The sequence below is a fragment of the Halichoerus grypus genome, chromosome 4 (genome assembly GCF_964656455.1).
Source record: "Halichoerus grypus chromosome 4, mHalGry1.hap1.1, whole genome shotgun sequence".
NCBI classification, from domain to species: Eukaryota; Metazoa; Chordata; class Mammalia; order Carnivora; family Phocidae; genus Halichoerus; species Halichoerus grypus.
The window spans coordinates 10,768,460-10,795,260 of NC_135715.1; the positions used below are offsets into that span (position 1 = coordinate 10,768,460).

General features: G+C 48.5%; 2 protein-coding genes and 1 long non-coding RNA gene across 11 annotated transcripts in view; 1 reads left to right on the forward strand and 2 right to left on the reverse strand.

Moving 5' to 3' along the window:
- Nucleotides 1–26,801, forward strand: part of GGACT (gamma-glutamylamine cyclotransferase) — a 114,474-nt gene that overhangs the window by 25,521 nt on the left and 62,152 nt on the right. For 3 of the 6 annotated variants that reach the window (XM_036097836.2, XM_036097848.2, XM_078070128.1), the window contains exon 3: nt 22,018–24,319. The exons of the other annotated variants lie outside the window; for them this stretch is intronic. In XM_036097836.2, coding sequence (XP_035953729.2) covers nt 22,031–22,510 — 480 coding nt within the window. In that variant the 5' untranslated portion in view covers nt 22,018–22,030 and the 3' untranslated portion in view covers nt 22,511–24,319. Of the gene's footprint in view, nt 1–22,017; nt 24,320–26,801 lie in introns of those variants that run through there. 6 annotated transcript variants of the gene reach the window in all.
- Nucleotides 7,436–23,585, reverse strand: LOC144381554 (uncharacterized). The gene is made up of 4 exons (XR_013446870.1): nt 23,506–23,585; nt 23,213–23,382; nt 9,311–10,559; nt 7,436–8,309 (listed from the first exon to the last, which is right to left on the reverse strand). It is a non-coding gene; the product is annotated as an uncharacterized LOC144381554 (long non-coding RNA).
- The window catches only part of PCCA (propionyl-CoA carboxylase subunit alpha), a 396,319-nt gene continuing 393,713 nt past the window's right edge, over nt 24,196–26,801 (reverse strand). For 3 of the 4 annotated variants that reach the window (XM_078070126.1, XM_078070127.1, XM_078070124.1), the window contains one exon: nt 24,196–24,540. In XM_078070126.1, coding sequence (XP_077926252.1) covers nt 24,472–24,540 — 69 coding nt within the window. In that variant the 3' untranslated portion in view covers nt 24,196–24,471. The other variant, XM_078070125.1, reaches the window with a different exon arrangement.

The window sequence follows — 26,801 nt, forward strand, 5'->3', positions numbered from 1 at the left end:
ATTACCATGCTACACTTTGTTTCTGCAAGTTTGGCTTTCTTACAGTCCACATATAAGTAATAACATAAGGTATTTGTCTATCTCTGACTTCTTTCTTTCAGCATAATGCCCCCAAGGCCCATCTTTTTCATGGCTGAATAGTGTTCCATATCACACACACACACACACACACACACACACACACACACACACACAACCACATCTTCTTTATCCATTCATCTGTTGACAGACATTTAGGTTGTTTCCATATCTTGGCTGTTGTAAATAGTGTAATGAACATGAGAGTGCAGATATCTCTTTGGATATATACCTGTAAGTGGGAGTACTGGATGATATGGTAGTTTTGTTTTTAATTTTTCTGTGACCAAACATGATCTAGCCATGCTGTTTTCCATAGTGACTGTACCAATTTATATTCCCATCAACAGTGTACAAAGGTTGCCTTTTCTCTATATCCTTGCCAACCTTTGTTAGCTCATCTTTTTGGTGATAATCATTCTCAATGGTGGGAGGTGATATCACATTGTGGTTTTGATTTGCATTTCCCCAATGATGAGCACCTTTTCATGTACCTGTTGGCCATTTTTATGTCTTTGGAAAAATGTCTATTCAGTTCCTCTGCCCATGTTTTAATTAGATTGTTTGTTTTTGTTTTTTTCATTATTGAGTAGTATGAGTTTTTTTCAAATATATTTTGGATATTAACCCTCTATCACATATATGGTTTGCAAATATTTTGTTCCATTCAATAGGTTGCATTTTCATTCTGTTAATTGTTTCTTTTGCTGTACAGAAGCTCTTTAGTTTAATGCAGTCGCACCAATTTCTGTTCTTGTTGCTTGTGCTTTTGGTGTCATATCTAAAAACTTGCTGCCAAGACCAATGTCAAGGAGCTTCCCCCCTGTGTTTTCTTATAGGAATTTAAGTTTCAGGTCTTATGTTAAATCTCTAATCCATTTCAAGTTAATTTTGTGGTGTAAGATGAGCATTCAATTTTATTTTTCTGCATGTGGCTGTTCAGTTTTCCTGACACCATTCATTGAAGAGACTGTCCTTTTCCCACTGTGTATGTCCAATATTAGTTGACCGTATGCCGGGGTTTATTTCTGGGCTCTCAATTGTGTTCCATTGTCCATGTGTCTGTTTTTATGCCACTATCATACTGTTTTAATTACTATAGCTTTCTGGTATAGTTTTAAATCAGGAAGTGTGATGCCTCCAGCTTTGTTGTTCTTTCTCGGGATGGCTTTGTCTATTTGGGGACTTTTGTGGTTCCATATAAGTTCTAGGATTGTCTTTTATATTTCTGTGAAAAATGCCATTGGGATTTTGATAGGGGTTGCACTGAATCTATACATAGCTTTGGGTAAATGGACATTTTAACAATATTAATTCTTTCTATCCATGAACATGGGTATCTTCCCATTTATTCGTGTCTTCCATTTTTCTCATCAAGGTATTATGGTTTTCAGTGTACTGATCTTTTACTACCTTGGTTAAATTTATTCCTAGGTATTTTATTGTTTTTGGTGCTTTTGTGACTGGGATTGTTTTTTTTCTTTTTCAGATATTTTGTCATTATTGTATAGAATACAATCAATTTCTGTTTGTTGATTTTGTATCCTGCAGCTTAACTAAACTTCTTGATTAGTTTTAACAGTGTTTTGAAAGATTCTTTAGGATTTTCTACATATAAGATTATATAATTTGCAAACAAAGACAGTTTTACTTCTTCCTTTCCAATATGGTTGCCTTTTATTTCTTCATTTTCCTGATTCCTCTGCCAGGACTTCTACTAGTATGTTGAATAAGACTAGTGAGAGGGGGCATCCTTGTCTTGTTCCTGATCTTAGAGGAAAAGCTTTCGGTTTTTCACTGTTGAGTATGAGGTCAGCTGTGGGTTTGTCATATATGACCTTTATTATGTTGAGGTATGTTCCTGTGTACCCAGTTTGTTGAAAGTTTTTATCATGAAAGGATATTTTGTCAAATGCTTTTTCTGCCTCTATTGAGATGATCATCTGGTTTTATCTTTCATTTTATTAATGTGGTATATCATATTTGTTGCTTTGTGTGGGTAGAACCATCCTTGCATCTCAGGGATTAATCCTACTTGATTATGGTGTGTGATCCTTTTAATGTGCTGTTGCATTCCATTTGCTAATATTTTGTTAAGAGTTTTTGCACCTATATTCATCAGGAATATGAGTCCGTCGTCTTCTTGTGGTGGTGTTTTTTAGCTTTGGTATCAGGGTAATGCTAGGCTTATAAAATGAGTTTGGGAGTGTTTCTATCTCTTCAATTTTTTGGCTGAGTTTGAGAAGGATTGGCATTAATTCATCTTTAAATGTTTGATAGAATTCAATAAAGCCATATATGGTCCTGGGCTTTTCTTTGTTGGAGGTTTTTGATTGCTGAATCAATCACCTTATTTGTTATTGGTTCATATATTCTATTTCTTCGTCATTCTCTCTTGATAAGTTGTATGTTTCTAGGAATCTGTCAGTTTCTTGTAGGTTATCCAATTTGTTGGCATATAACTATTCATAGTAGTCTTCTGTGATCCTGTGTACTTCCATGGTATCAATTGTAATGTCTCCTCTTTTATTTCTGATTTTATTTACTTGAATCTTCTTTGTTTTTTAGTCTAGCTGAAGTTTTATCAATTTTATCTTAAAAAAAAACAAAACCCAGCTCTTAGTTTCATTTGTTTTCTATTTTTTTGACCTCTCTTTCTGCCCTGATCTTTATTATTCCCTCTTTTGCAACCTTTAGGTGTAATTTATTCTTCTTTTCCTATTTCCTAGACATCTGTCCTCTACTCTGTTACTATATGTGTCTTAAAAATGTAATGCACAGGGGTGCCTGGGTGGCTCAGTTGGTTAAGCATCTGCCTTCAGCTCAGGTCATGATCTCAGGATCCTGGGATAAGCCGTGCATCGGCTTCCTGTTCAGTGGGGAGTCTGCTCGTCTTCCTCCCTCTCCCTCTGCCCCTTCCCCCATTTGTGCTCTCTCTCTCAAATAAATAAAATCTTTTTTAAAAATATGATGTACATTTTTAAAAAAATATTTACTTTTATAGAGAGAGGGCAAGCGGGGGAGGGGCAGAGGGAGAGAAAGAGAATCTCCAGCAGACTCCCTTCTGACTACGGAGCCTGACACAGGGCTCAATCTCACGACCCTGAGATCATGACCTGAGCTGAAATCAAGAAGCTTAACCAACTGAGCCACCCAGGTACCCCTGCAATGCACATTTTATGAAAGTGTAACGCATCAGGGAAGTGTGGAAATCACGTAGTGTGATGGATTTCCTCATCGGGACACACCATGTCCGCAGCATCTAGGTCAGCTGTCCTCATGTGTTGCCTCAGTGGGAAGCACTGTGCTGACATCCAGCAGCAGAGACGCATCTGGCTGTTACTCGTGTTCATACACACACGGCCGTACAGGATGTACTCTTGCTCCCTGACTTCCGTCACTCAGCACTGCTCGTGCTCGTTGTCCATGCATCCCCACTAGTTCTGCACAGCGTACCACTCTTTACTAGCCCGTTCTACTGGGGATGGACTTCTGGGTACTGTCGACTTCTGAGCTATTACAAACGGTGCTGATCAGAACCCGCCTGTCGCTCTTTGGTGCACTTGTGTTGACATTTCTGTGGAGCATGTGCCTGGAGTGGAGTGGTGGGATCGCTGGGCAGGCACAGCCCCGGCTTCCGCACGTGCTGAGCAGTCTTCTGTGGGGTTGCATTAGATAATGTTTTAAGACAGAAATCTTACCATGTCACCTCCTAGGCTTCATCCCGTTAGTTGCCCCCATCACACAGGACTGGAAGCTAGGGCTCTAGTAACCCGGGCCCAGCGTCCCTCCTTTGCCTCTTCCCCTGTGGTCCCGGCCTCACACTCATGCTCCGGCCCCCAGGCATGTCCAGGCTATTCCCCCTGCTCAGACCACCTTTTTGTCCCCTAGCCATCCCCTGACTTGTGCCCACCTCTTTCCTATTTCTCCTCAAAGACTCCGCTGTTCAGATAGTCACTCTCCTTCAGGACACGTGATGCCCTGCTTCCCCAGGCAGGTCTCATTGGCCTCTCCACAGTGTGTCCTGTCATCATCTTTTAATGTGTCTCCACTGCTTAGCACCCGGGGAGGAGGTGTAGTCTGCCTGGGCTGCGTCAGTCTTGCTCCGTCCGGGAGGTAGGGATCAGCTCTCTGAAGAACTGTCTTTATTCCAAGATGGGAACAGTGGGAGGGAGAGAGAAATTCCTTAACTCAAAAATAGTTGCAGTCATTGTTATAGTAATACAGTGCCGAGTTGGCATGAATTTTGAAGGATCAGCTCCTTTGGGCCACTGTGGCCCAGTGGGGCCCTGCCCCTCCCCCGCTGCCTCCACACCACGGTCACGCTGGACAGCAGGGCCCAGGGGTCCTGGCTGGGGGGCCCATTCGAGAGACTGGTAGAGAGCTGCACAGCTACTTCAACTAGGACTCTCCGTAACCCTTCGGTTGTGGTTTGTGAAGCGTGGCCTTAGGAAGTGGGGTTATTGCTTGCTTCCTCTTTTTGGGGAGACTCCTGAGATACCAGATTGACATCTGCTCCTTCAGCTCCGGGGGGGAGGGGAGGGGGAAGGAGACGGTTCTTCCTGCTGCCACTTGACCACAGGCTGTCCCAGGGTAGGGGAGGGTGGAGAGGAGAGAGACCTTATTTTCTTGTCTTTGTTGTTCATATATACAACACGTTTCTTGGGTTTTATATATATATATATGAAAGTCACTTTGGGCAAGGAAAAAGTTCCTACAGACAGAAAACTAAAATTCTTGGGCTATTTGATTAGGAAAATGTTTGAGTAAACACAGTGGTAGCTTCCCTGAGTCCTTCTGTTTATCATGATTGAAAGAACATTTATACACCTAAAAAAAAATGCAGTAATGGAAAACAAAGCTATTGTTCTGTTGTTTTTGAAATGTTTGAAAAATTGTTTAAACTGAATACAGCAGTATCTATTCTCTGATAACCACAAAGTAGCAACGAGGGATTTTTAGATTCTCATTGGATTTTGCTCTTCCCGGAATAGACTCTGTGTTAGCTTTTAAGGGCTTTTTAAAAGCCAAGTATAGACCAAATTGTGCTTTTTAGTAATATTTAGGGTCCTGGGATCCACCCCTGAACACTAGAGAGGCCAAGGTGTCATGAATCCCGAGGAAGAATGGTGTGTTCGGCCTCAAAGCTGCTGGTTTCTGTCTGCTGATCTTAGTGGTAATGTGGCTTTTAAAGTGGCATTTAAAAAGAAAAAAATTCTGGTGGGGGTTTCGTATATGAAAGGGTTGGATTCGGTTAGTTCAGTGCATCCGGTTCCCTTGAAACCCCAGTCATTCCAACACAACATGTTTTTCTAGTAGTTTTGGACCCAAAGAATTCTAGCTGCTGTCAACAAACAGTGAGCAGCTGTGTGTTCAGGACTCACAGGAAGGTGAGTAAATGGATCCACTTTATGTATTTAAAAGCATGTTTAGTAACATAGCCTTCATTTCTTCCCCACTTCTTTCTTGGAATTCAGAGTTTTAGCTGCTCTCTCAACTGTTTTAATTGAGGGGACAGGTAATTAATCAAAAACCCCATTAGGCTTAATTTTCTGTGCTTTTATTTTTTAAAAAGCTTATTTCTTTTTTAAAACTGTTTAAAAATGGAGATCCATGTGTCATGTGTGGACATGGGGTCATTCTTTGGCGCACCTCCAGGAGTTAGCTCCCCTCTGGTTTGCCTTCCTCCTCCTTGCCTATCGGACCACGTCCAGGTAACCAACAACTTTGCAGAGAATTTAAACTGGTTTTAACAATATTCTTAGCTAAAGGTGATTCTGAACGTAAATCTGTTACCAAATGAATTGAATCCTGAATTCCAGAGCGCACTGGAAATGGAGTTTGGATTACTGCTGATTCCCAGTGTGCAACCTGGGGCGGGAGCACAGTCCTGGTTAGCACCAGCCAAACCAGTGGGGGAGCCACGTGTGCTTTCTGGGTAATGCTCAGGGTTCCTTTTGTAGCACAGGTGGTGTTCCGGAGCTTTGTAGTTGTATTTGGTGGTCATCTTTCAGAGTCTTTTCGCTAATTCATTCTGTCCCACGTCACTGGGAGAGGCCTGTGATTGGCTGTCCCGTGGATCCTGGGTCCCAGGGCAGCCAAGCCCAGGATACCCGTGTCTCTCGCTACCAACGGCTGCGGCCTTGCCCCATTTGGCTGGGTGAGGCGGGTCCCTCTGACAGTTGGCCGAGCTTGGCTTTGACCTCTGATTTCTCAGCTCTCTGTCCAGTGCTCCTTCTGGGCGGCTTGTTCCTCCAGAGCTTTGAAATACTGATTTAAGTACAGGGAGTGTGGGCTCAGGCCTAGCCAGGAACCCTCACCTGCATTTGAAACAATTTTATTCACTTTTGGATAGGCCTGACTTCTAAAGTGGTTATCTACGAGTAGTTTAAATAGGTGTGTGTTCTCTTCTTTCTAGAATAGTTAGCAAACCACCTAAAGAGGAATGGCTTTCTCTGACATTTTGTAATAGTGCTTTTGTGTTGCTTCAGACTTAAATTTAAGTTGTATTTCCAAGCTCCCCATTTCTCACCTAAGAAAGCAGAACAGTTGAATAAAAACCACTTTAATATAGCCTTAAAATGTTTCTGAAAAACAAAACCTGTTAAATGGTACACTGACGGATAGTCATTCCCTTGCCCTCCATTGCTTTTGGCCTGAGTTGTCACTGAAGAAAAACAAAGACCTTTGGGGGCAGACAAGGTAGGTGGGACTTACCTGCTTCGAACCAGACCCCTTAGCCCTTTCCCCATGCCCTGCGGATGGACGTCGGGTTGGGACACGGCACAGAGCCTTGGCTCTTTCTCCTTGACCTTGTGCCGGGCAGAATGAACATATTTGAGCAACTGCCAGCATGTTGGTTAAGAGCTGCATTCTTCTCTAGCAGGCTTGCAAACGTATTCTAGACGGCAAATCACTTGCTGTATTTCTTAGTAGCCAAGTGTGGGAAACCTCTGCTTGGTCAGCAGCAGTGTGGGTGGGCCCCGGGTAGGGGCTGATAGCTGGTGAGCCCCGAGTCTGAATCCCAGGAGCCGTGCCTCAGAGCTCACCGCACCCTCGGCCCTACCTCCTCGGGCTGCTTCACCTGCCACGAGCCCAGAGACAGATCCCGAGAAGTCTGTTGGCCTTGTTTCACTGCATGTTGGATTCTAGAAAGTGGCTAAGTTTAAGGGAGGCCACCACAAATCCTAAATAAGAGATGGGAAGGTTTTGCTGTTGATTGGGGATTGTGAAGCATGTTGAACTCAGATAAGAATATAATCCGGTAATAGTAATTATAGACCAAGAGGCCAGCAAATTGTGTTCCTTCTATGATCTCAATCATTTTCTTTAGACCAGTTTTCTTTTTTTTTTTTTTAAAGATTTTATTTTATTTATTTGACAGAGAGAGAGACAGCGAGAGAGGGAACACAAGCAGGGGGAGTGGGAGAGGGAGAAGCAGGCTTCCCGCGGAGCAGGGAGCCTGATGCGGGGCTCGATCCCAGAACCCTGGGATCATGACCTGAGCCGAAGGCAGACGCTTAACGACTGAGCCACCCAGGCGCCCCTAGACCAGTTTTCTTTGAGATAAAATTTTATACACAAGAAAATTCACACATTAGGTATATAGGTGGATCATTCCGAAAAATGTATATACCACCCTCCTGCATTCCAACAAAGTTCTGCTTGGAGTGGAGTTTGGCTTCTCCAGCTGAGCCAGTCGTAGACGTCACATGTTACCTTGTCCTCGCTCTGAGTCTTGCTGAATCCCACGCATCGTGGCACCCTGGGGCTCTGTGCTCCTGGCATATCAAGAATGCTGTTCCAGTGGGGCTGCACAGAGCCAGTGTCCCATCAGGCTTCACTTAATACAAGGTTGAAGATAAATTGTCAAGAATTCCAGGATGGTGGCAGCTTCTGAGCACCGATTCCATGGCGCACGCCTGGCAGGTTGCAGTGATGTATGCTTGTTGCTCAGTAAACACCTGGGGGTGCCTTCTGGGTGAGGACATAAATGGAGCCCGGTGTGGAGCAGTGGCCTGAGCCACGGGCTGCCCGGGCCTCCGAGGGCAGGGAGGTGTTCCTGCTGTGCAGTTTAGGGCAGGAAGCGACGAGAGGAGGGCCTCCTCCCAGAGCTGGGTGAGCGCTTTCATAGGGTAGGAGGGTGTGAAGGTAAACACATCTGCTCTGTCCGCTGTAACTGGGCACCTGTGTAAGGCGCTCTGTTTCCCCATCTGTAAAATGGGGAGAGCCTAGAGGGTAGGGAGATGTCCCCTTGAGTATCAGCTTGAGAATATAAGGGGAGCCTTTAGCATGGGGCCAGGCACGGAGTCCGTGCTCTCAACTGCTGGTGGCCAGCATTATTCCTAGTCTCCCCTCGGAGCCCCAGGCGGGCCCTTTGTGGCGGTGACTCTCAGCACCTCCTTCCTGGGCATCAGTCCTGCTGGGGGCACGAGTGCGCGCCCCACCACCTGCGGCCGCGCACGCTCCTCTCTGGCTGTGGGGGCCAGGCCTCCCCCGGGCGCTCGCCTCCTGCCGGGAGCCTGCGGGGACGGGAGCCTGCGGGGACGGGAGCCTGGGGGACCGGGAGCCTGCGGGGACCCACAGCACCGCCCGCTCGCCGTCCGGCCTGTCTCCCTAGAGCCCTTGGCCTGACTCGCTGTGCGGGCGTTTTACAGCTGTTCTTTCCAGACGTTTAGAGTGGGCCTGGGGGTGGGAGGGGACGGTCCTATCGCCCTCGTTGGTCACTTTGTTTTAAGGATGGCAAAATAATTGCCTTAAAAGTGGTATGGCATTAAAAAATCTCTTTGTAAAATGTCTGGCAGAGCCAAAGAGTGGACAGCCACGGGATGGTCGCCGAGGCAGCATTCAGAGCAGCCAGTGTGGCATCGGGGACCATAAAGCGCCCGTTTGTCTCACGGACCCATGAGGGGTCAGAGGGGGGGGGACAGCCGAGCGGAGCCCCTCACTTCGTGATTTCAAAGGCACCGCCGCCTGGCCAGGGCCGCTTGGTTAATGTCAGAAAGGTGTTTTGCCAGAATCGTTTCCGGGGTAGTCAGTGGGGTTGGCGCGGGGTCGGCGGGCAGGAAGCCCCTGTCGCTGCTGTGAAGGGCCCGGCAAGCAGGAGAATGGCAGCACCAAAGCGTCCCCGGCGCGCCGCCCGCCAGCCGCCCGGAGCCGGGAGGGACGCGACCTCGCCGCGCTCCGAGCTCCAGCCCCGCGCCCGCGCGCCCTTCAACGATTGTTTGCTCACCTGCTTCCTACGGTTCTGAGAAGCTTCTGAGGAACTAGTGTGTGACTGTATCGACACCGGGCGTCTTCTCAAGGGAAATAATGTCACAACAGGGAGGGGAGAAGTAGCCCCCTGAGACGCGGGCTGTTCTACACAGTAGGCAAACCCCTCCCCGGCCGGGCGGCTCCGCGTCGCCGCGCTCTCCGCTTCCACGCGGCCACACCGGGTCCCCGCGGCCGGCTCGGGGGAGCGGCTCGGACAGGTGCGGGTCCCCGCGGCCGGCTCGGGGGAGCGGCTCGGACAGGTGCGGGTCCCCGCGGCCGGCTCGGGGGAGCGGCTCGGACAGGTGCGGGGGGCCGCGGCCGGCTCGGGGGAGCGGCTCGGACAGGTGCGGGTCCCCGCGGCCGGCTCGGGGGAGCGGCTCGGACAGGTGCGGGGGGCCGCGGCCAGCCCCGCGCGGAGCCCGCCCTTCACCCGCCTTTGCTCCCACTCTTGGTTTCACCGCGTGCGGCCAGCTTGCTGGCAGCAAAGAGGACGGCCTGGAGTGAGTCCCGGATTTCCTAACATTTCCCCCATCATTACATTTTAATCCATGCGGGCTGAATATCCTGTGGAGGCTCCTTTATTTAAAGGCTGTTCTCAGGCCAGAAGCCGGTGTCCCTCTAAGTCCCTTCGCAGGAAGCCGACGACGGTGCCCGTCTGGCTCACCTGCCGCGCGGCTGGGTCCGCACGGGCCTCGGCAGACACCACAGTTGCAGTTAGTAAAGCAGCGTAATGAACTCTTCAACCGAACCCTGCCTTTTACACTCTTACCACCAGGCGGCTAAGAAAAAAAATTAAGCGGGAGCAGCTCAACAACTATGGAGATGACTTGTAATCACTTTTAATTTCGGCTTCAGCAGGGAAATACGAACCCGCAGACAGGCTGTGAAGACCGAGGAGTGCTGAGCGAGCGAGCGCGTCTCCGGCAGCGCGGGGCCGGGGGGGGGGCGCGTCCGGGGCGGTTCTGTTTTCGTAAATGCGGACAGTGCTCAAGTAGCCACATTTTGAGACTCTCTGAGCCTGTCCCACCTCCCGGCTGACCCCCGGCTGTCCACGCTGCTCCCAAGCAGTTGGGTTTGGGACAGGGGTTCGGTTTTTGGGCTCTTCGATTCTCAAGTGGAAGGTGCTCACACCCTAACCCAGCAGTGGCCCCCCGTCGGTCCTGGACACACTGATGACGCCCTTGGCAGAGATGGTGCTCGGGGTCGCTCAGAGTCGGCTCTAAGACCTGAAAGTGAAATAGGCCACGCTGAATGGTAGTATCCCATGCGTCCATCTCGTTGATTTTGTAGGGAAATCCATGTGTGGTAGGGATGGTGACATAACAGGGTAGAAAACACTTTTAGACTTCTCCTTAGACTGCATTCGTTAGAGGAGGGACAGCATCAGAGGACAGGGACCTATTCTGTGGCATTTAAAGAGACGGGCAGATCTTATCCCATGAACACAAAACCCTACCAGTGCACCCACCTGTGCTTCTCGTGGTGCTCAGCTTCTCCTGTGCATTCCAGTTTGCCCTTCAGTTCTCTAATTTATTAACTCTGACAAGTAACCTCTTGGTTGTACATGATTTTATTCACAATTTGTTTTTCTCATTCAAAGTGAACATGAGTGCCTTAATCCTCTAATGGGAATTAATTGCTTGTTTCAGTGCTTAACTCTGATCCTTTCTCAATCCCCACAGGGATGAGTTTCTTCCTGAAGGATCTGTATTTGTTCAAAACACAATCAGAAAGGTAATGATGTTTTTCTTATGAAAGGAGCCAGAAATGCAAAATGTTAATTCTTTTTTTTTTTCCTTACATAAGTAGTAAAGGATACAATTCAATAGATGAAATGTAGGCTATTATAATTTGTCATTCTAGCAGGCTGCATTAGTTCCTAGAAAAGAAGTTTAATTTTATTGTCCAGTTTTCTTTCATGAGAAGAAATCATCTTCTGCAGAAGAAAGCTACTGGACTGATTTTCCACAGAGTTGAAGTTAACAACCTGTGGTCTAACCAGGATCATTTTTTTTTTTTAAAGATTTTTATTTATTTATTTAACAGAAATAGAGAGAGAGCACAAGTAGGCAGAGCGACAGACAAAGGTAGAGGGAGAAGCAGGCTCTCCGCCAAGCAGGGAGCCCGATGTGGGACTCGATCCCAGGACCCTGGGATCATGACCTGAGCCGAAGGCAGCCGCTTAACTGACTGAGCCACCCAGGCGCCCCTAACCAGGATCATTTCTATGTAACAGCACCTTCCTGGGTATTCTTGGCTCTGAAAAATGATTAAGGCCCAACCAGTAATTGATATGGCTTGATTCCCTTTCCTGTTTATTATGTGGAATATTCATTTTTGTTTTATTTTTTTAAGAGGCTTCATTGAGAGGAATATAAGCTAGTAGATATTTTTAGAAGATCTTGACAAAGGAAGGAGGTGGGCTGGAGAACCTAGGAAAGAACATTCATTGGGTGCTGAGGCCATGCACACAATCGGCAGTCAGTAGAGATAGAATGAACCCAGTTTTAAAACAACTTTCTTAAAGACCCACAGTTGCCACGTGGTAGAGATGGGGTTCGATTCAGGCCTGTCACTGTGCATTTCTTTACTCTTACCATGCACTGCGTTCTTACATGTCCGTCAATAGAACACTGAGGCTGCCCTGCCTGACGATGTTCCCTGCAAGGGCTGAGCCCCAACTGCTATCTGGGCCCACAGGGCGGGCCTGGTCAGCCATCAGTGTCCTAGAAGAGGCCTACCTGGGGGATGTACTTTACATTAAAGCAGAGTTAGAGCCACTTCTAAAGGCCGCTCTTCAGTTTCCTCTGGAAAAACCCAAATGGCTCACCTATGGCTGTTCCTAAACGAAACTCTTGCATTTTATCGAAGACTCTGACACGGCTGAAACCCGGTGATGTATGAGCCTCGGGATGGCAGTGCCACCCTCTCCCGACCTGAATCAATCACAGGCATGTTCTGAATTAGCCCCGGCTGGGGTCCTGAGAAGATCTGGCCCATGTAGTAGACTTTTTTACATGTCCTGTTGGCTGTGACCCTCATAGCCGCCCCTGGAGATGGGATGAACATGTCAGACAAAGAACAGAAGAAAAACTACACTTTGCAAAAGGAAGGAAAAAATAAAGATTGGAGCAGAGATAAACTAGAGAACAGAAGAACAATAGAGAAAATCAACAAAATTGACAAACTTTTCAATTTACTAAGAAGAAAGATACAAATAACTTAAGTCAGAAATAAAAGAGGGGACATTACAGCCCATTTAGTAGAAATAAAAAGAATTACAACAGTTGTGTGCCAACAAATTGGAAACCTAGGTGAAATGGATCATTCTTAGAAACACACCCCACCAAGGTGAACTGTGAAGAAATAGAAAATTGGAACAACTAATAACCAGAAAAGAGATTGAATTAGTAATCAAAACCTCTTAACATGGGATGCCCGGGTGGCTCAGTAGGTTAAAGCATCCGACTCTTGGTTTCAGCTCAGGTCATGATCTCATGGGTCATGGGTTATGCTTGAGATTCTCTCCCACTCCCCCAACTTGCACACTTTAAAAACAAAGACCAGAACCAGATGGCTTCACTGGTGAATTCTACCAAATCTTCCCAAAAATTGAAGAGGAGGGAACACTTCCAAACTCATTCAATGAGAGCAGCATTCTCTGTTACCAAAACCACAGATTAATATCCTTGAGAATTGATGCAAAAATTCTAAACAAAATATTAGCAAACAAAATTCAGCAACACATTAAAAGGATTATATACCACGACCAATTGGAGTTTATCTCAGGAATGCAAGGGTGGTTCAACATAAGAAAATCAATGTAATACACATTAATAGAATGAAGGAAAAAAAGCTGGACGAAATTCAACACAAGTTTGTGGTAAAAACACTTAAACTAGGAATAGAAGGAAACTACCTTAATATAATAAAGGCCATATACGAAAAGCCCCAAACTAACCTCATACTCAGAGATGAAAGACAAAGTTTTTCCTCTAAGACCAGAAACAAGACAAGGATGCTTGTAATTTTACCACTTCTACTCAACATAGTATTAGAAGTCCTACCTGAAACAATCAGACACGTAAAAGAAATAAGAGATATCCAAATTGGAAAGGAAGAAGTAAAATTATCTCTGTTCACATTATCTTACATGTAGAAAGCCATAAGATTTCCACAAGAAAAATGTGGGAATTAATAAATAAATTCAGCAAAGTTGAAGGATACAAAAATCAGTGCACAAAAATCAGTTGCATTTCTATATATTAGCATTGAAAAATCTGAAAAGAAAATATAAAAACTAATTCCTCTTACAGTAACATCAAAAAGAATAAAATACTTAGGAATAAACTTAACCAAGGAGGTGAAAGACTTATACACCGAAAACTACAACAAATTGCTTAAAGAAATTAAAGACAATAAATGGAAAGATATCTCATGTTCATGGATTAGAAGACTATTGTTAGGATGCTAATACTACCCAAAGTGATCTACAGGTTTAATGCAACTCTTAATGCAACTTCCCAAAGTTGCATTTTTGCAGAAATAGAAAAATCCATCCTAAAATTCATAAGGAATATCCAGGGACCCCAAATAAGCAAAGTAATCTTGAAAAATAACAAAGTTGGAGGTCTCCTACTTCCTGATTTCAAAAAACTTACTGCATAGCTACAGCAGTCAAAAACAGTGTGGTACTGACCTAAAGACACACACATAGAGAGACCAATGAAAGACAATAGAGAGTCTAGAAATCAATCGTTGCATATATAGTTAAATGATTTTTGACAAGGGTGCCAAGACCAATGGGGAAAGGATAGTCTTTACAACAATTGGAAACCCAGATATCCGTATGCACAAGAATAAAGTTGGACCCTTCCTTTACACCACATACAAAAATTAACTCAGAATGGATCAATGACCTAAATATAAGAGCTAAAGCTATACAACTTGAGAAAACATAGGGCAAAAGTTTCATGACATTGGATTTGGCAGTGATTTCTTGGATATGACACCAAAACATGGGAAACAGAAGTAAAAATACATTGGACAACACCAAAATTCAAAACTGTGCATCAAAGGACACAACCAACAGAATGAAAAGATAACCTATGGAGTGAGAGAACATATTTGTAAATCATGCATCTGGTAAGAGGTTAATATCCAGAAGATATAGAGAACTAAAATGCAATAGTGAAAAACTTGAATAGACATTCCTCCAAGGAAGATATACGAGTGGCCAATAAGCAGATGAAAAGATGCTGAACCTCACCAGTCCTGGAAATGCACATCAGAACCACAGTGGGATACTGCCTCGCACCAGTTAGGATGGCCACCATCAGAAATAAGGCAAAACAAAACAGAAAACAACAAGTGCTGACAAAGATGTGGAGAAACTGGAACCCTTGTGCACTGCTGGTGGGAATGTAAAAATGCTACAGCCGCTAATGGAAAACAGAACGGAGGTTCTTCAGAAAATTAAACATAGAATAACCGTATGATCTAGCAGTCCCATGTTCATGGCAGCATTATTCACAACAGCCGAGAAGTGGAAGCAACCCAGATGTCTATTGGTGGATGGATGAATAAAATGTGGTGTATGCGTATGATGGAGAATTATTCAGCCTTAAGTAGGAAAGAAATTCTGACATGTGCTGCAGCATGGATGAACCTTGAGGACACTATGTTCCATGAAATTAGCCACAAAAACAGAGACATTATATAATTTCACTCATAAGAGGTACCTAGAGTAGTCAAAGTCATAGAAAGTAGCATGGGCTTGTCAGGGGTGGGGAGACAGGGACTGGGGAGTTACTATTTAATGGGTATAGAGTTTCAGTTTTGTAAGATGGAAAGAGTCTTGGAGATGGATGGTGGTGATGGGTGCACAATAATGTGAATGTATTTAACACTACTGAACTGTACAATTAAAAATAGGGTGATAAATTTTATATTTTGTGTATTTTATCACAATTTTTACAAATTTGAAAATAAGAGATTCAGAGAAGGAATTGGTTTATCAAATAAAATTCAGTGAAGGGGTGCCTGGGTGGCTCAGCTGGTTAAGTGACTGCCTTCGGCTCAGGTCATGGTCCCAGGGTCCTGGGATCGAGCCCCGCCTCTGGCTCCCTGCTCAGCAGGAAGCCTGCTTCTCCCTCTCCCACTCCCCCTGCTTGTGTTCCTTCTCTTGCTGTCTCTCTCTGTCAATTAAATAAGTAAATAAAATCTTTAAAAAAAATTTTTTTTTAAATAAAAATTCAGTGAAAACAAGTGGGGGAGACAAAGAATATAGTGAGGTATGTCCTTTGTAAACCATCACTGTCACTGCAGAGCCTGAATCCTGGCCTGTCCCTGAAAGGGTCACCTCCCCGTGGCCTTGGGGTCGGCCTGACGTGCAGAGCGCTGGGGGTACCACGAGCCCAGCAGACCTAGGCCCCGTCCCTGGCGCTGCCCCCACAGGTTCTGTGCCTGGAGCCTCGTCTCTGCCCCATTAGCTTCCCCGTCCGCTCAGTGGGGTCCCACCACCTGTCTTTAATGCGTGGGGCAGATCTGGTAAGCAGACAAGGCACAGGGCCGGGCGGACGGGGCCTGGTCATCGCGGGGAGGAATCAGCCCCTGAAGGAGCGCCATCCTCTACAGCGTTCTGACCACGATTTCTGTCCTTCCTCTAGGCCGGCTCGTCCATTCATGGGTGAGGGATTTCTTCTCTTCCTTTGCAGCTGAATCCCCGGAGTTAGGAAAGCTCAGCACTGTCTTTGCTGAGAACCCGCTCTGGCATCTTGTAGCTCTTATTCCAAAGCCCAGGCTTTTTCCAGTAGGACTGTTCTGAACCTCTCCATTCTCCAGGTCCTCAGCCTGGTGGTACCCGCCCCATCCTGGGCAGAGGACATCACCCATTTTAAGGAAAGGCCAGGCAACTCAGCATGAACATCCCTGTGGCCACCCATCTGTCCCTTCTGAGGCAGGGCCCCCATCACCACGCCTTCAGCACACTCTTTCCCACTGTCCCTGCTCCACTTTTTCTTTTTTTTTTTTGAGGCTGCCTGTTTACCAGTCTATTTCCCTTGACCTTCACGGCAAACGGGAGAGGGGAGAATGTGTCTCATTTCTTATGTGGGGAAGGAACATAATTTTCCCTCTACCCATATTACTTCCTGTAGTAAAAGATTAACCGGAGAGAAACACAAAAATTTTATAAGGTGTGTATCTCCTGCATACATGGCGAGACCCAGGGGAACTAACTCCCTAAACGGCCCGCACCCTCCCCTTAGGTACTGTCTCCAGCTAAAGACAAAAGCTGTTGGGGCCTCAGGAGCTAGGTGTGGGAGGTTTGCAGGCGAAGCACAGTGAACAAGGGTAAAGTTGTGCATCTCTCAGTCTGCCTTGGGCACTGACAGAGCTTCTAGAGATGGAGAGCCATCCTCCTCTTGCTGGTACCACAGGAAGATAACCTCACAAATGGAGACACCCCTTAGAAATGCAAATGACTCTTCTAAAAAAGGGTCACTTCTAACAGAGCTTCTCCTGTGCTTCTTAAAAATAATCAGCCTGAAGTAATCCTCCTGCCAAAGAGGCACATTCTGGGGCGACAGACTCAGCCCCCCTGTGGCTCCCTGAGTGCCCTGCTGGCCTTTCCCTCTCCTTTGGTTGCTTCCTGTTCTCCCCTCATGCTCTTGCTTCAGGGCACGCGACTCCCCTCTGTAAGCATACTCCCTCTGTCCCCCAGCCATGTGCAGCCCTCTCTGGGCCCACGACTGCCACCTTCCTGGCTTTCTCGGCAACCTAAAACACACCCACATCATTGGTGCAATGAACTCTTCTCAGCGCCCCTCTGAGCAAGTGGTTCCCGAACCTCCACTTCCATCCCATTTCACACTGAGCCTCTGGAAAGATGAAGGGGCTGAGGGCCCTGTGAAATGGCGGCATGGTTGTTGCAGTGAGGGTTCCCCAAGAAGGAGACTCAAGAGGAACAGGCTCTTCTGGTCCTGCTTTCTCCCTAAATACCACTCCAGTGACCCATAAAGACAGAAGATGAGGGAGGGCAACGAAATTCTGGAAGACAGAAAATGACTTAGCAGCCTGGAGAAACCAGACACCGGAAGTCCCTGCATGGTGCAAAGCCAGCAAGCAACTGGTGACCAGTACAGCAGACGGCCGGAGAAACTCCGGACCCACGGGCCTAGGAAGAGGGGGGTCAGGGGAGAAACAGCAGGAAAGGGTGAAAGTCTGTACAGGGAGCAGACACCCAGTCTCTTCTTCCCAGCAGGGAGCAGGTGAGACACTGTCCAGAGAGGCTTGGTACTGGGGACACTGGTCCCAGCTGGGGTGGGGTTGGGCGGCACCCAGAAAATGGAGATCGAAGGAAATCTGCATGCCTCTAGATTCTGTTATCTGGAGCCCCCCCCCCCCCAGCCTGCACCGCCCAAACCTACTGATCCCCCACACGAGGCTTGCCAACCATCAGGCTCTCTCCCTCGCACACACAGCCTTCATTGCCTATATGATGTCTGGACTCTCAACATGGAAGGCCAGTAGCCAAGGATTACCAGCATTTGAAGAAAACCTCTAAAGAAACACACACCAAAACAAAAAGCCAGGCAGGCAAAGATGAAAACGTAAAACCACCACCCAAACCCATGATAATTAATACCTTCCCAAAGATGAGAGGTGCCTTCGAGCTGGAAAAGAACTATGATGGCAAAAATAGACACAAATTCATAGAAGGACTGAGAGTTAAGTAGACTATAAAGAAAAAAACCTGGAAAAAGGGAGGAGAGAGAGAAAATGGGAAAATTAATCCAGGATACACAATACCTGAGTATTAGGAGACCAGAAAGAGAACAAGAAGGTAGAAACAAGAAGGAAACTCCCCATGGTCCAAGATGGTGAGTTTTCAGATAGAAATTCCCAGCACAGTGAATGAAGGAAGCCCATAAGAAGTGGGGTACCTGGGCGGCTCTGTTGGTTAAGCATCTGACTCTTGATTTCAACTTAGGTCATGATCTCAGGGTCATGGGATTGAGCCCCACGTTGGGCTCTGCGCTCAGCACGGAGTCTGCTTGAGGTTCTCTCTCTCCCTCTGCCCATCCCCCCACTCGTGCTCTCGCTCACTCTCAAGTAAATCTTAAAAAAAACACACATACACAAAAAAATACACTGTAACCTCAGAATCTGAGGGGAAAAAGGAAGACCTCACAAGTCTCCAGAGAGGAAAGCTCAAGTCCTGAACAGAGGATGGTGGAGTCCAATGGCACTGGACTTCTCAACAAGAACGTGGGAAACAGAAAACAAGAATGCCTTTAAAGCTCTCAAGAAACCTGTTTCTAGAATTCTCCACTGAGCCACACTGTTAATTAAGGATGGGAAAGAATTAGCTTCAGCAAAATGAGGGAGTTGGGGAAGATGGGGCCATGGGATGCGGGGGCTCGGGGAAGCCCTGGGTGGCATGGCAGGACACGCCATGAATGGAACCCAGTCCCTGGTGGTAAAAAGAGACACGGGGTGCCTGACTGGTTCAGTCGGAAAAGCAGGCAACTCTTGATCTTGGGGTCATGGGTTTGAGCCCCGTGTTGGGTGTAGAGGTTACCTAAGTAAATAAACTTAAAAAAACAAAAAAAAAGAGAGGCCCCAAATGGCTGCATTTTAGGCCAAGTCACTGAGTCAGGACTTTATATCTAACCTAATTATACTTTCAGACTTCCTAGAAACGTAGTCTTAACCGGTCCATCAGGAATTTTCTGCTTTGCGCTGATGAAGTAATCTGTCACGTGGGCCCTTCCCCATCCCCCAGAGGAACAGGAGGTATAGGAGGTGACCTGCCTGGTAAGACTGCCACCTGAGGGAAGGTGACCTTGCCTGGAACAATCCTTTTCTTTTGCTAATAAATTCCTTGCCCCACCTGCCTTCCTGTAAAAACCTTCCATTTCGTACAGCAACTCGGAGCATCCCCTCTATGGGCCAGATGGGAAGCTGCCTGATTCATTAATTGAGTCATAAAGGCAATTAGATCTGCACATTTACTGAGTTCAGTTTTTGTTCTTTAACAGTGGTCAGGCCTGAAAGGATGCTTGCAGCACTCTCGGAAAATGAGAGGCTGAATTACTGTCAGAGAAACTTGAGCAGAGGGGGAAAAAAGCTGCAAGCAATTTTTAATTCCAAGAAAAACAGAAAAGTTGTCCAAGAAAGGAAATTAATGATAGTACACTCTGTGCCTTATCTGAGAACAGTGTTTACATAGTTCTGATGCTGAAATGAATGCGGCTCTGCCCGAAACCGTGACAGGAGTCCAGGGGAGGGACGGAGGGGCGCGGGGCGCAGCACCTGTGGCGGCCACGAGCCCAGCCAGCGGGGAGCGCGGGCCTCCGGGCAGGACGCGCCGGGCCGTGGGTGCCAGCTACCCGCCGGGCCGCCGCTCCCAGCAGCCCCCCGCAGCAGCTTGCTGTTAGGACTTCCCTTTACAGCCGAGGCGAGAGGTTAAGTGGTTTGCCTCAAGTCACAGCCCAGGCAATTGGGTTCTAAAGTCTGCGCTTTAAACCACCACGCGGGCCTGGAAGGTAAGACGTAATTTAAAACCTCAAGAAGTAGCAGTGCGTAAGTCATCAACAGTATGAAGACAAATACCAAATGCCACAGCTTAAAGGCTTAAAAGTGTTGCCTCCAGGGAGTGGAAAAGGGTAGGCAGTTTCATTGTTCTGGGAAAGCTATTTGACTTTTTACATTATGGACACATGTTACTTTAAAAATCAAAGAGAAAAGCTAGGGCACCAGTGATTGAGAGGAGCGGGTCTCCAGTTTGGACTGGCTTTGCCGGGCTGTGCGTTCTTAGATCCTCACCAAACCTGAGAGCAGCCATCACCGGACGAGATGTTTCCAAGTTTCCCTCCAGCTCTTAAGGCTCTGGCAGGGAAGAGGATCACTTAGAGGACACTTAGAGAACAGGCACCGTGGAGAGCAAGTGAGGGCGACGCAGGGCTGGGTGGGCTGCCGCTCTGGGCCAGCCCCGAGGCGGCCTCTGTGAAGGGGCCTCCAGGTGGGCAAGCACCCCCTGGGGATGGCCCGGGGGGGGGGGGGGAGGAGAGCTGTGGAGCGTGGCTGAGACCCTCTGGGCGCTGCCCTGGGGAGAGGCTGCAGGGAGCAGAGAAGTAGGCCCATTTGGGGTTGGGGGCAGTCCTTGGGCGAGGGTGGTGATGGCGACCAGGGTGAGGGAGGGCTGGGCCCAGGGTTCCCTTGGGAGGAGCTGCGGACAGATGGTGCTAGCAGCCAGGATGCAAGTGTCAGGGACTCAGGAGGCTCCTCCCAAATGCCTGGTCTCCAGGGCTGGTGCGCAGCCCACCCCTCTGTCCGCGTCGCTCCCCTCGACGCCCTCTGTGCCCAGGTTTGCCCATCCTCCCTGGTCCCCCAGCAGCGGCCCTGGGTGCCTACATGGTCCTCATCCCTCTGTACCTGCACTCCAGCTTCTCCTTGATTCACCTCCAGACTTTCGTGCCCAGCACGCCTCCCCTTCACACCCCACAGCTCTAGTTTGTCCTTCCCTGTCACCAGAGCCACAGAACTAGAGCTCCCACCACGTCCCCGTCCTGCTCAAGGTGCCCAGCGCGCACCTGCACGGGCAGCCTGGTGCTCCCACGGCCAAGCCTTTCCGACCGCAGTTTACCCGAAGCCCGCGGGACTCCTGACGCTCCGCAGGCTGGTGACCGAGGCAGTGGACGGGAGAGGAGTGGGCAGGCGTCGGCAGATGTGTGGGTCTCCGGGGGCCGCGCACCCTCCCCAGACGCCCTGAAGAGGTGGGGCGAGGCCCAGACCCCCACACCAAAAAGTGGAAGTCCTGCGGGCCTCGTGTGACTTCTCCAAGGGCCACTTGCCACGGGACTGACATCGGGGGGCGGTGCCCTCCCGGGGCCCCTGGCTGGTGGCGGGCTGCCGCCAGCACCTAGCGCGGGAAGGAGGCCGGCGAGGCGCCAGGCCCTGAGGAGACAGGGGCCCGCCTGAACTTCAGCAGTTTTGTTTGAGTCACTTTCACACAGGTGACTCTTCTCAGTTATGTAACCATCCGTGGCCCAGACCCAGGTGAGCAGTAACTACCTTCACACGAGAGCCAAGGTTGCTGCGCTGAGTCACAGTGAGTCACAGGGAAGCCTCATTAGCCTCTAGGACCTTGGAAAGGAACCGGAAGGTGAGATCGTTCAAGTTGGCTGGGTCCTGCCGCCAGAACCAGAGTATAAGCTTAGTGCTGAAACCTGATCGAGCTCCTGTGACTACTTTATAGACGTGTGTGTGTGTGTGTACATGTATATATGTTTGCTTATTGGTATCTCTAACTTAGCTATAAAAAATATTTATAGTGTAATTTTTAAAGTCCTTTCAAAAACATTAAAACTAACTGGTCTAAGAAACAGCAGTTCTGCAGGGCTTGATCCCAGACAGGCTGGCTCCTTCGGACACGTCTGTTCTTTCCCGAGTGCCTTTGCCCAGTCGCCGGTAAAGGGTGGCGTGTTTCCCGGAGTCGCCGAGCCCCCCAGGGATGGTGCAGAGTAGGGGGCTCTGGGCTGTGCTGCGGTCCTGAGTCCCGCCGGCCCAGCAGAGCCCGGCCTGTTGCCCGCCCGGCCCTTCCCCAAGTGTCCAACCCCCACCAAGCCTGCGGGCTCTGCCCGGACCGTGTGTACCGTCTGCTCGCTCTCTCCCCCGCAGCTGCCCGGCCCTCATGGCCCTCATGGCCCGCGTGTTCGTGTACGGGACCCTGAAGAGAGGCCAGCCCAACCACAAGGTCCTGCTGGACCCCACCAACGGCTGCGCCGCCTTCCGCGGCCGGGGCCGCACGCTGGAGCCCTACCCCTTGGTGATCGCCGGCGAACATAACATCCCGCGTCTGCTCAACCTCCCGGGGCAGGGACGGCCTGTGCTCGGCGAGATCTACGCCGTGGACGAGCGGATGCTGAGCTTCCTCGACGAGTTTGAGGGCTGCCCGGACGTGTACCAGCGCACCCCGGTGCAGGTCACGGTCCTCGAGTGGGAAGGCGCGCGCGGGGCGCCCGAGGAGACGCCGGCCGCCGACGGGACCCTGCAGTGCTTCGTGTACAGCACGGTCACCTACGCACCCGAGTGGCTCCGCCCGCCGCACCACGACGACTACGACTTCCAGGGGGAGCACGGGCTTCGCTACAATCCGCGGGAGAACAGATGACAGGCGCGAGGACCAATCCTCCGCTGGTCCGCCAGGGGCCGGGGGACAGAGCCCCGATGATGAGACGCCCTCAGCCCGGTCTGCACTCAGTGCACCCGCGTAATAATGTCCTTTGAAACACTTATAAAACTCAATCTGTGGGAAAAGGAACAATCTCTTTTTCAGCTGCAGCTGATTTTCCCAATATTTTGACACACTGATCACAAAATTATGCCTGAAGTCTGTCTAGCCGACAGCGCTTTGTTGCTTGCTGCTTCCAGAATGCCACGGGCTTGAATAGATAAGGAAAATTCAGGATCCTAATTCCCCTAAATGACATTTCAAGAACTCATATGTCACATTTTTTTTTTTTTTGCTTTGCTTTGATCTGAAGATAACATTTAAAATGTAGACTTCGTGTAGCAGCTAGATTTTAGCAACCCTACTGTATTGATTCTAACTTGTAGCAGCAAGAAGAATAATTTTTTAAACTGATTTGGGTTATCTCAGTGTAATAAAAGAACCTCAAGAAAAACATTGTGTTTGGGGTAGTTTTAGAGCATATAAAACATTAGTATTCACCATTTTCAGATCAAGCTTATTAAAGAAGGGATTACTAAAGATGATCATATAATACTAAACGGGATGTTTTAGGAAACCAAATTTAAAAGTGTTGGTACTATTGTTGGCTTTCTTTTGGGAGGGGGAGGGGGCTTTACTTACTTGGTAGAAGGTTCTTTTCATTCTAATCTAGCAAAATCACAAGCCACCTACTTGCTGGCAGATGCTGCTGAACACCCCGATTTCAGATGGAAGCTCACCCAAGCCCGAGGCCCGGTGGCAAGGTGCCGTCCCTGCCTCCGAAGGGAGCAGCATTTGGGGGGTTGGGGGGCCTTTCAGAGGAGAACCAACACATTAGTAATTTGTTCTTCAGGCCTGACAGAAAGCTTAGCTTCCAAATACAAACAGCACTTAAAATAATTTTAGCAAGGCACGAAGTACCAATTACTACCCACCTCCATCTGATAATCTGTCAGCGTAGATTCAGATCAGCGCACGACTCTGCCTCTGTTTACTTAGCAGCAAAGTATGAAATGTATTCCAAGAATTTCAGAAGCAACTGACGACGCAGCTGCTGATCCTTAGTAACCTCGTTCTCCGCTGGGAGAGCTCCCTCGCTCTTCAACTTAATGGTAGACTGTGATCGCTAACTGCATCTGGCATAAAAACAGGATCAGTATTTTTAGCCCTATTTTCTTAATTGGAAACTTGCTTCACAAAAACACAAAAAGGCAAGGATGGGTATCAACTGATGGGCTTGTGGCAGCCACACCCACCACTCCTGGGGTGAGAGGGCCCCAGCAAAGCCTGGGGGATGGGGAGGGGGGCCGCCCCCCGGGTCCGTGGGCCCCGCACTCACCCGTGGGAGCCGCGCAGGAGGGATTTACAAACTCCCCGGCGGCCCCGCGCAGGCTTTCGGAAGTTCAGAATAGCCACAAATGGGAGCGAGGTCCTCAACCAGGAAGAAGCAGGGAAACAGATTATGAAAGTGGTACATGATAATTCAATGAGACGAAGGCAAAGAACTGGGATTTACAGAAAGTTTTTTAAAGGATCACAATGGAACGCTAGTATTTCAAGGCTACTGGCACAGCCAATAGCCTCTTATGTACGTCGTCTTCATTCAAAAAAAGGGCAAACTAATATTTAGACAAATGCTCAGCTTTATTGATTTAATTTTGACACTAGGAAATCTCACAGCAGAAGTACAAATCATATGTACAAGTATTTATATCAATAAAAATTTCCATTGGTGATTTTTTGGCAGAATGTTGGTTTTGACTATATGTGGAATAAATATGACCATGTAAAATCTGCTGCACAGGGGTGTTCCTGCAAAACGCTTGAATAAATTGAGTGTGAAAGAATAATAATACAAATGGCTAATTAAATTGGGTGATGACTGAAAGGCTATAAATACTTCATTCCAGTTCCACGAGCAGATCTCCTTCTCCAACTGTGTCTCCAGCTTTACAATGCACTGATTTCACCTTGAATTAAAAAAAAAGAAAGAAGGGAGAGTCAGAATTATTAACCAGACCATGAGGGAGCCATCTCGTCACCCATTTCTGGAAATGAAGAGACATTTCTTCATTGGGGGCGGAGCTGGACGGCACCCTAGAAGCCAGACGCACTGCTGCTCCGTGAGCCTCAGCAGCCAGCCCTCCCAAGCTCTTCTGCGGCTTCAGGTGGCAGATATGGTCTGAGTTACTGGTAGTTACTGGTATACTTAGTGTTCAAACACAAAAACAAAACCACCACACAATTATACAAGCATCAGACAAGAGACTCCTAATTAAGGGGAGAAAGCCCTTAGCCTGAGATCATAAACTTCCTTCTGAAGGGAAAGGAAATGCTGCGGAGCTGTGTGGCCGTGTGGTCTCGGTGGCCCGACATGGAGCAGGCACTGAGCGCCCCCCCCCGCCCCCGCACCACTGTGCCCTCACGGTCTGTGGATTTATCTCGGCTCTAGGCAGGTTTTGCTTTCCCGAATTTGTGTTCCGCTTTAAAATGGGCGGGCGGTATGGGGTGGAGAAGAGGCAGTCTTCTGACTTGTCGGGAGGTTCTTGCTTGGGCCTGAAGACACATGGCGGGCTCGACCTTCCTGGGCATCTGGGCACCCGGCAAACGGGAAGAATGTCCGCGACACCGGGTTCGGTGCCCTGGCCTGTGTCCTCGCGGCTCCGCTAGGAACTGGAAGGCCAGAAGGGGCCTTCTCCCTTGAATCGCGGCCCCGGAGCCCTCAGAACCCCGTGAACCGATGCAGTGACGATTTCAAAGGCCTGGGGGTGCCACTGGCCCTGAGTGGCTGCCCGTTCTGATCTGGGGCCTCCGATGTTTGCAGAGGACGCGTCTTGCATGCTGTGATGACGACACGGAGGACCGGCGTCCATTGTAAACTTTCTCCGAGAGGAAAAATGGCTCTCCAGATAAGAACTGCCTGTCCCAAGGCTCGCCAGGGCCTGCTCCTCTGTGCTGGGGCTCCGGCCACTCCTGGGGCGCCCTGCTGGGGCGCAGAAGGAAATGGGATGGGCAGGAAGGACTCCAGCTGATAGCGGTCAGGCCAAAGTACAGGTTGACCCGGAGCCCATCAACGCCCTGAAAGCGGCTCTGGGCCACCGATGGCCAGGGATCGGCTGAGCCTCTGGAGACATGGGCCCCAGAAGCCATGGTGAGACCGCGGGGACCCCGAACACACCGACAGATGAGAGCTCCACGCTCCTTCGGGGAGCTAAGGCCGCGTTCATTTGTGTGTTAGTACCTCAGTCCAGCAACAGGGGTCCTCAGCATGCATCGGACATATATATATGTTCTGGGTCCCTCCAAATGAGGCCAAGTTCCCATCACACCCGGACATTTCATGACACTAAGGCAGCAGAAATGTTAAATAATCCCACGGAGCAAAACCAACAATTTCTACAAGAACAAAGACCATTTTGGGTTCACTTTTAGAAAAAAGAATCAGATGTAGAAGGCAGGATTCCCCAATCGTGCCCTTCTCTCCCAAACACCCTTCCAGCCTGACTAGCCAGCTCCAGGCCCGCCCGCCCTAAACTGGGCCTGTCTGTCTCTCTGATGCAAATGCCAGTGTGGGCCGGCAGTGCCCCTCTGCCAGGGCACCCATGTCCCCAGGGCTCGATCTCCGCTTCCCACGGCGCAGGCCACAGCGGCCTCTGCCCTCTCCTTGCCCCAGCCCCACCCTGCCTCACTCCAGAATGCAGACCCCCCAAACCAAACTGTCCTTCAGAAAAGGCTCCCTCTGCTATGGGTGGCATCTTTGCAGAAGCAGGAAGAATAATGAAGTTATTATTAAAAGGACTTTTCTATTTTCCTCAAGGAGAAAATACATGTGAGAAGTTTTACTCTTAACAAGTTTCAAGGGAAATACAATTCCATTTTTTTTCTCCCTAAATCATTATGTCCCACATGGGTACATGGGGCTTTCTGTTCCTCTTGATCTAAAATTGAATTGTTCTCTTTGTGGAGAGTTGAAGAGTGACATGAATTCTTGCAATCTCTAAAACCAGCTCCTGCCGTGTCACCTAAGTCTCAGATAACTAACTGCCTCCGACACAGACGTAAACATTAAAAATTAAAGACCCTTTAATTTGAAAGACATTAAGATGAAGAACAATTGTTCTTTGACTACCTGCACGTCAGACAGACGCTCCATGAGGCAGGGACACACGGGTGCCAGGCGGAAAGAGCTCCCAGTCTTAATGTCCCGCTCTGCAGGAGCGAGGAGCCGGCA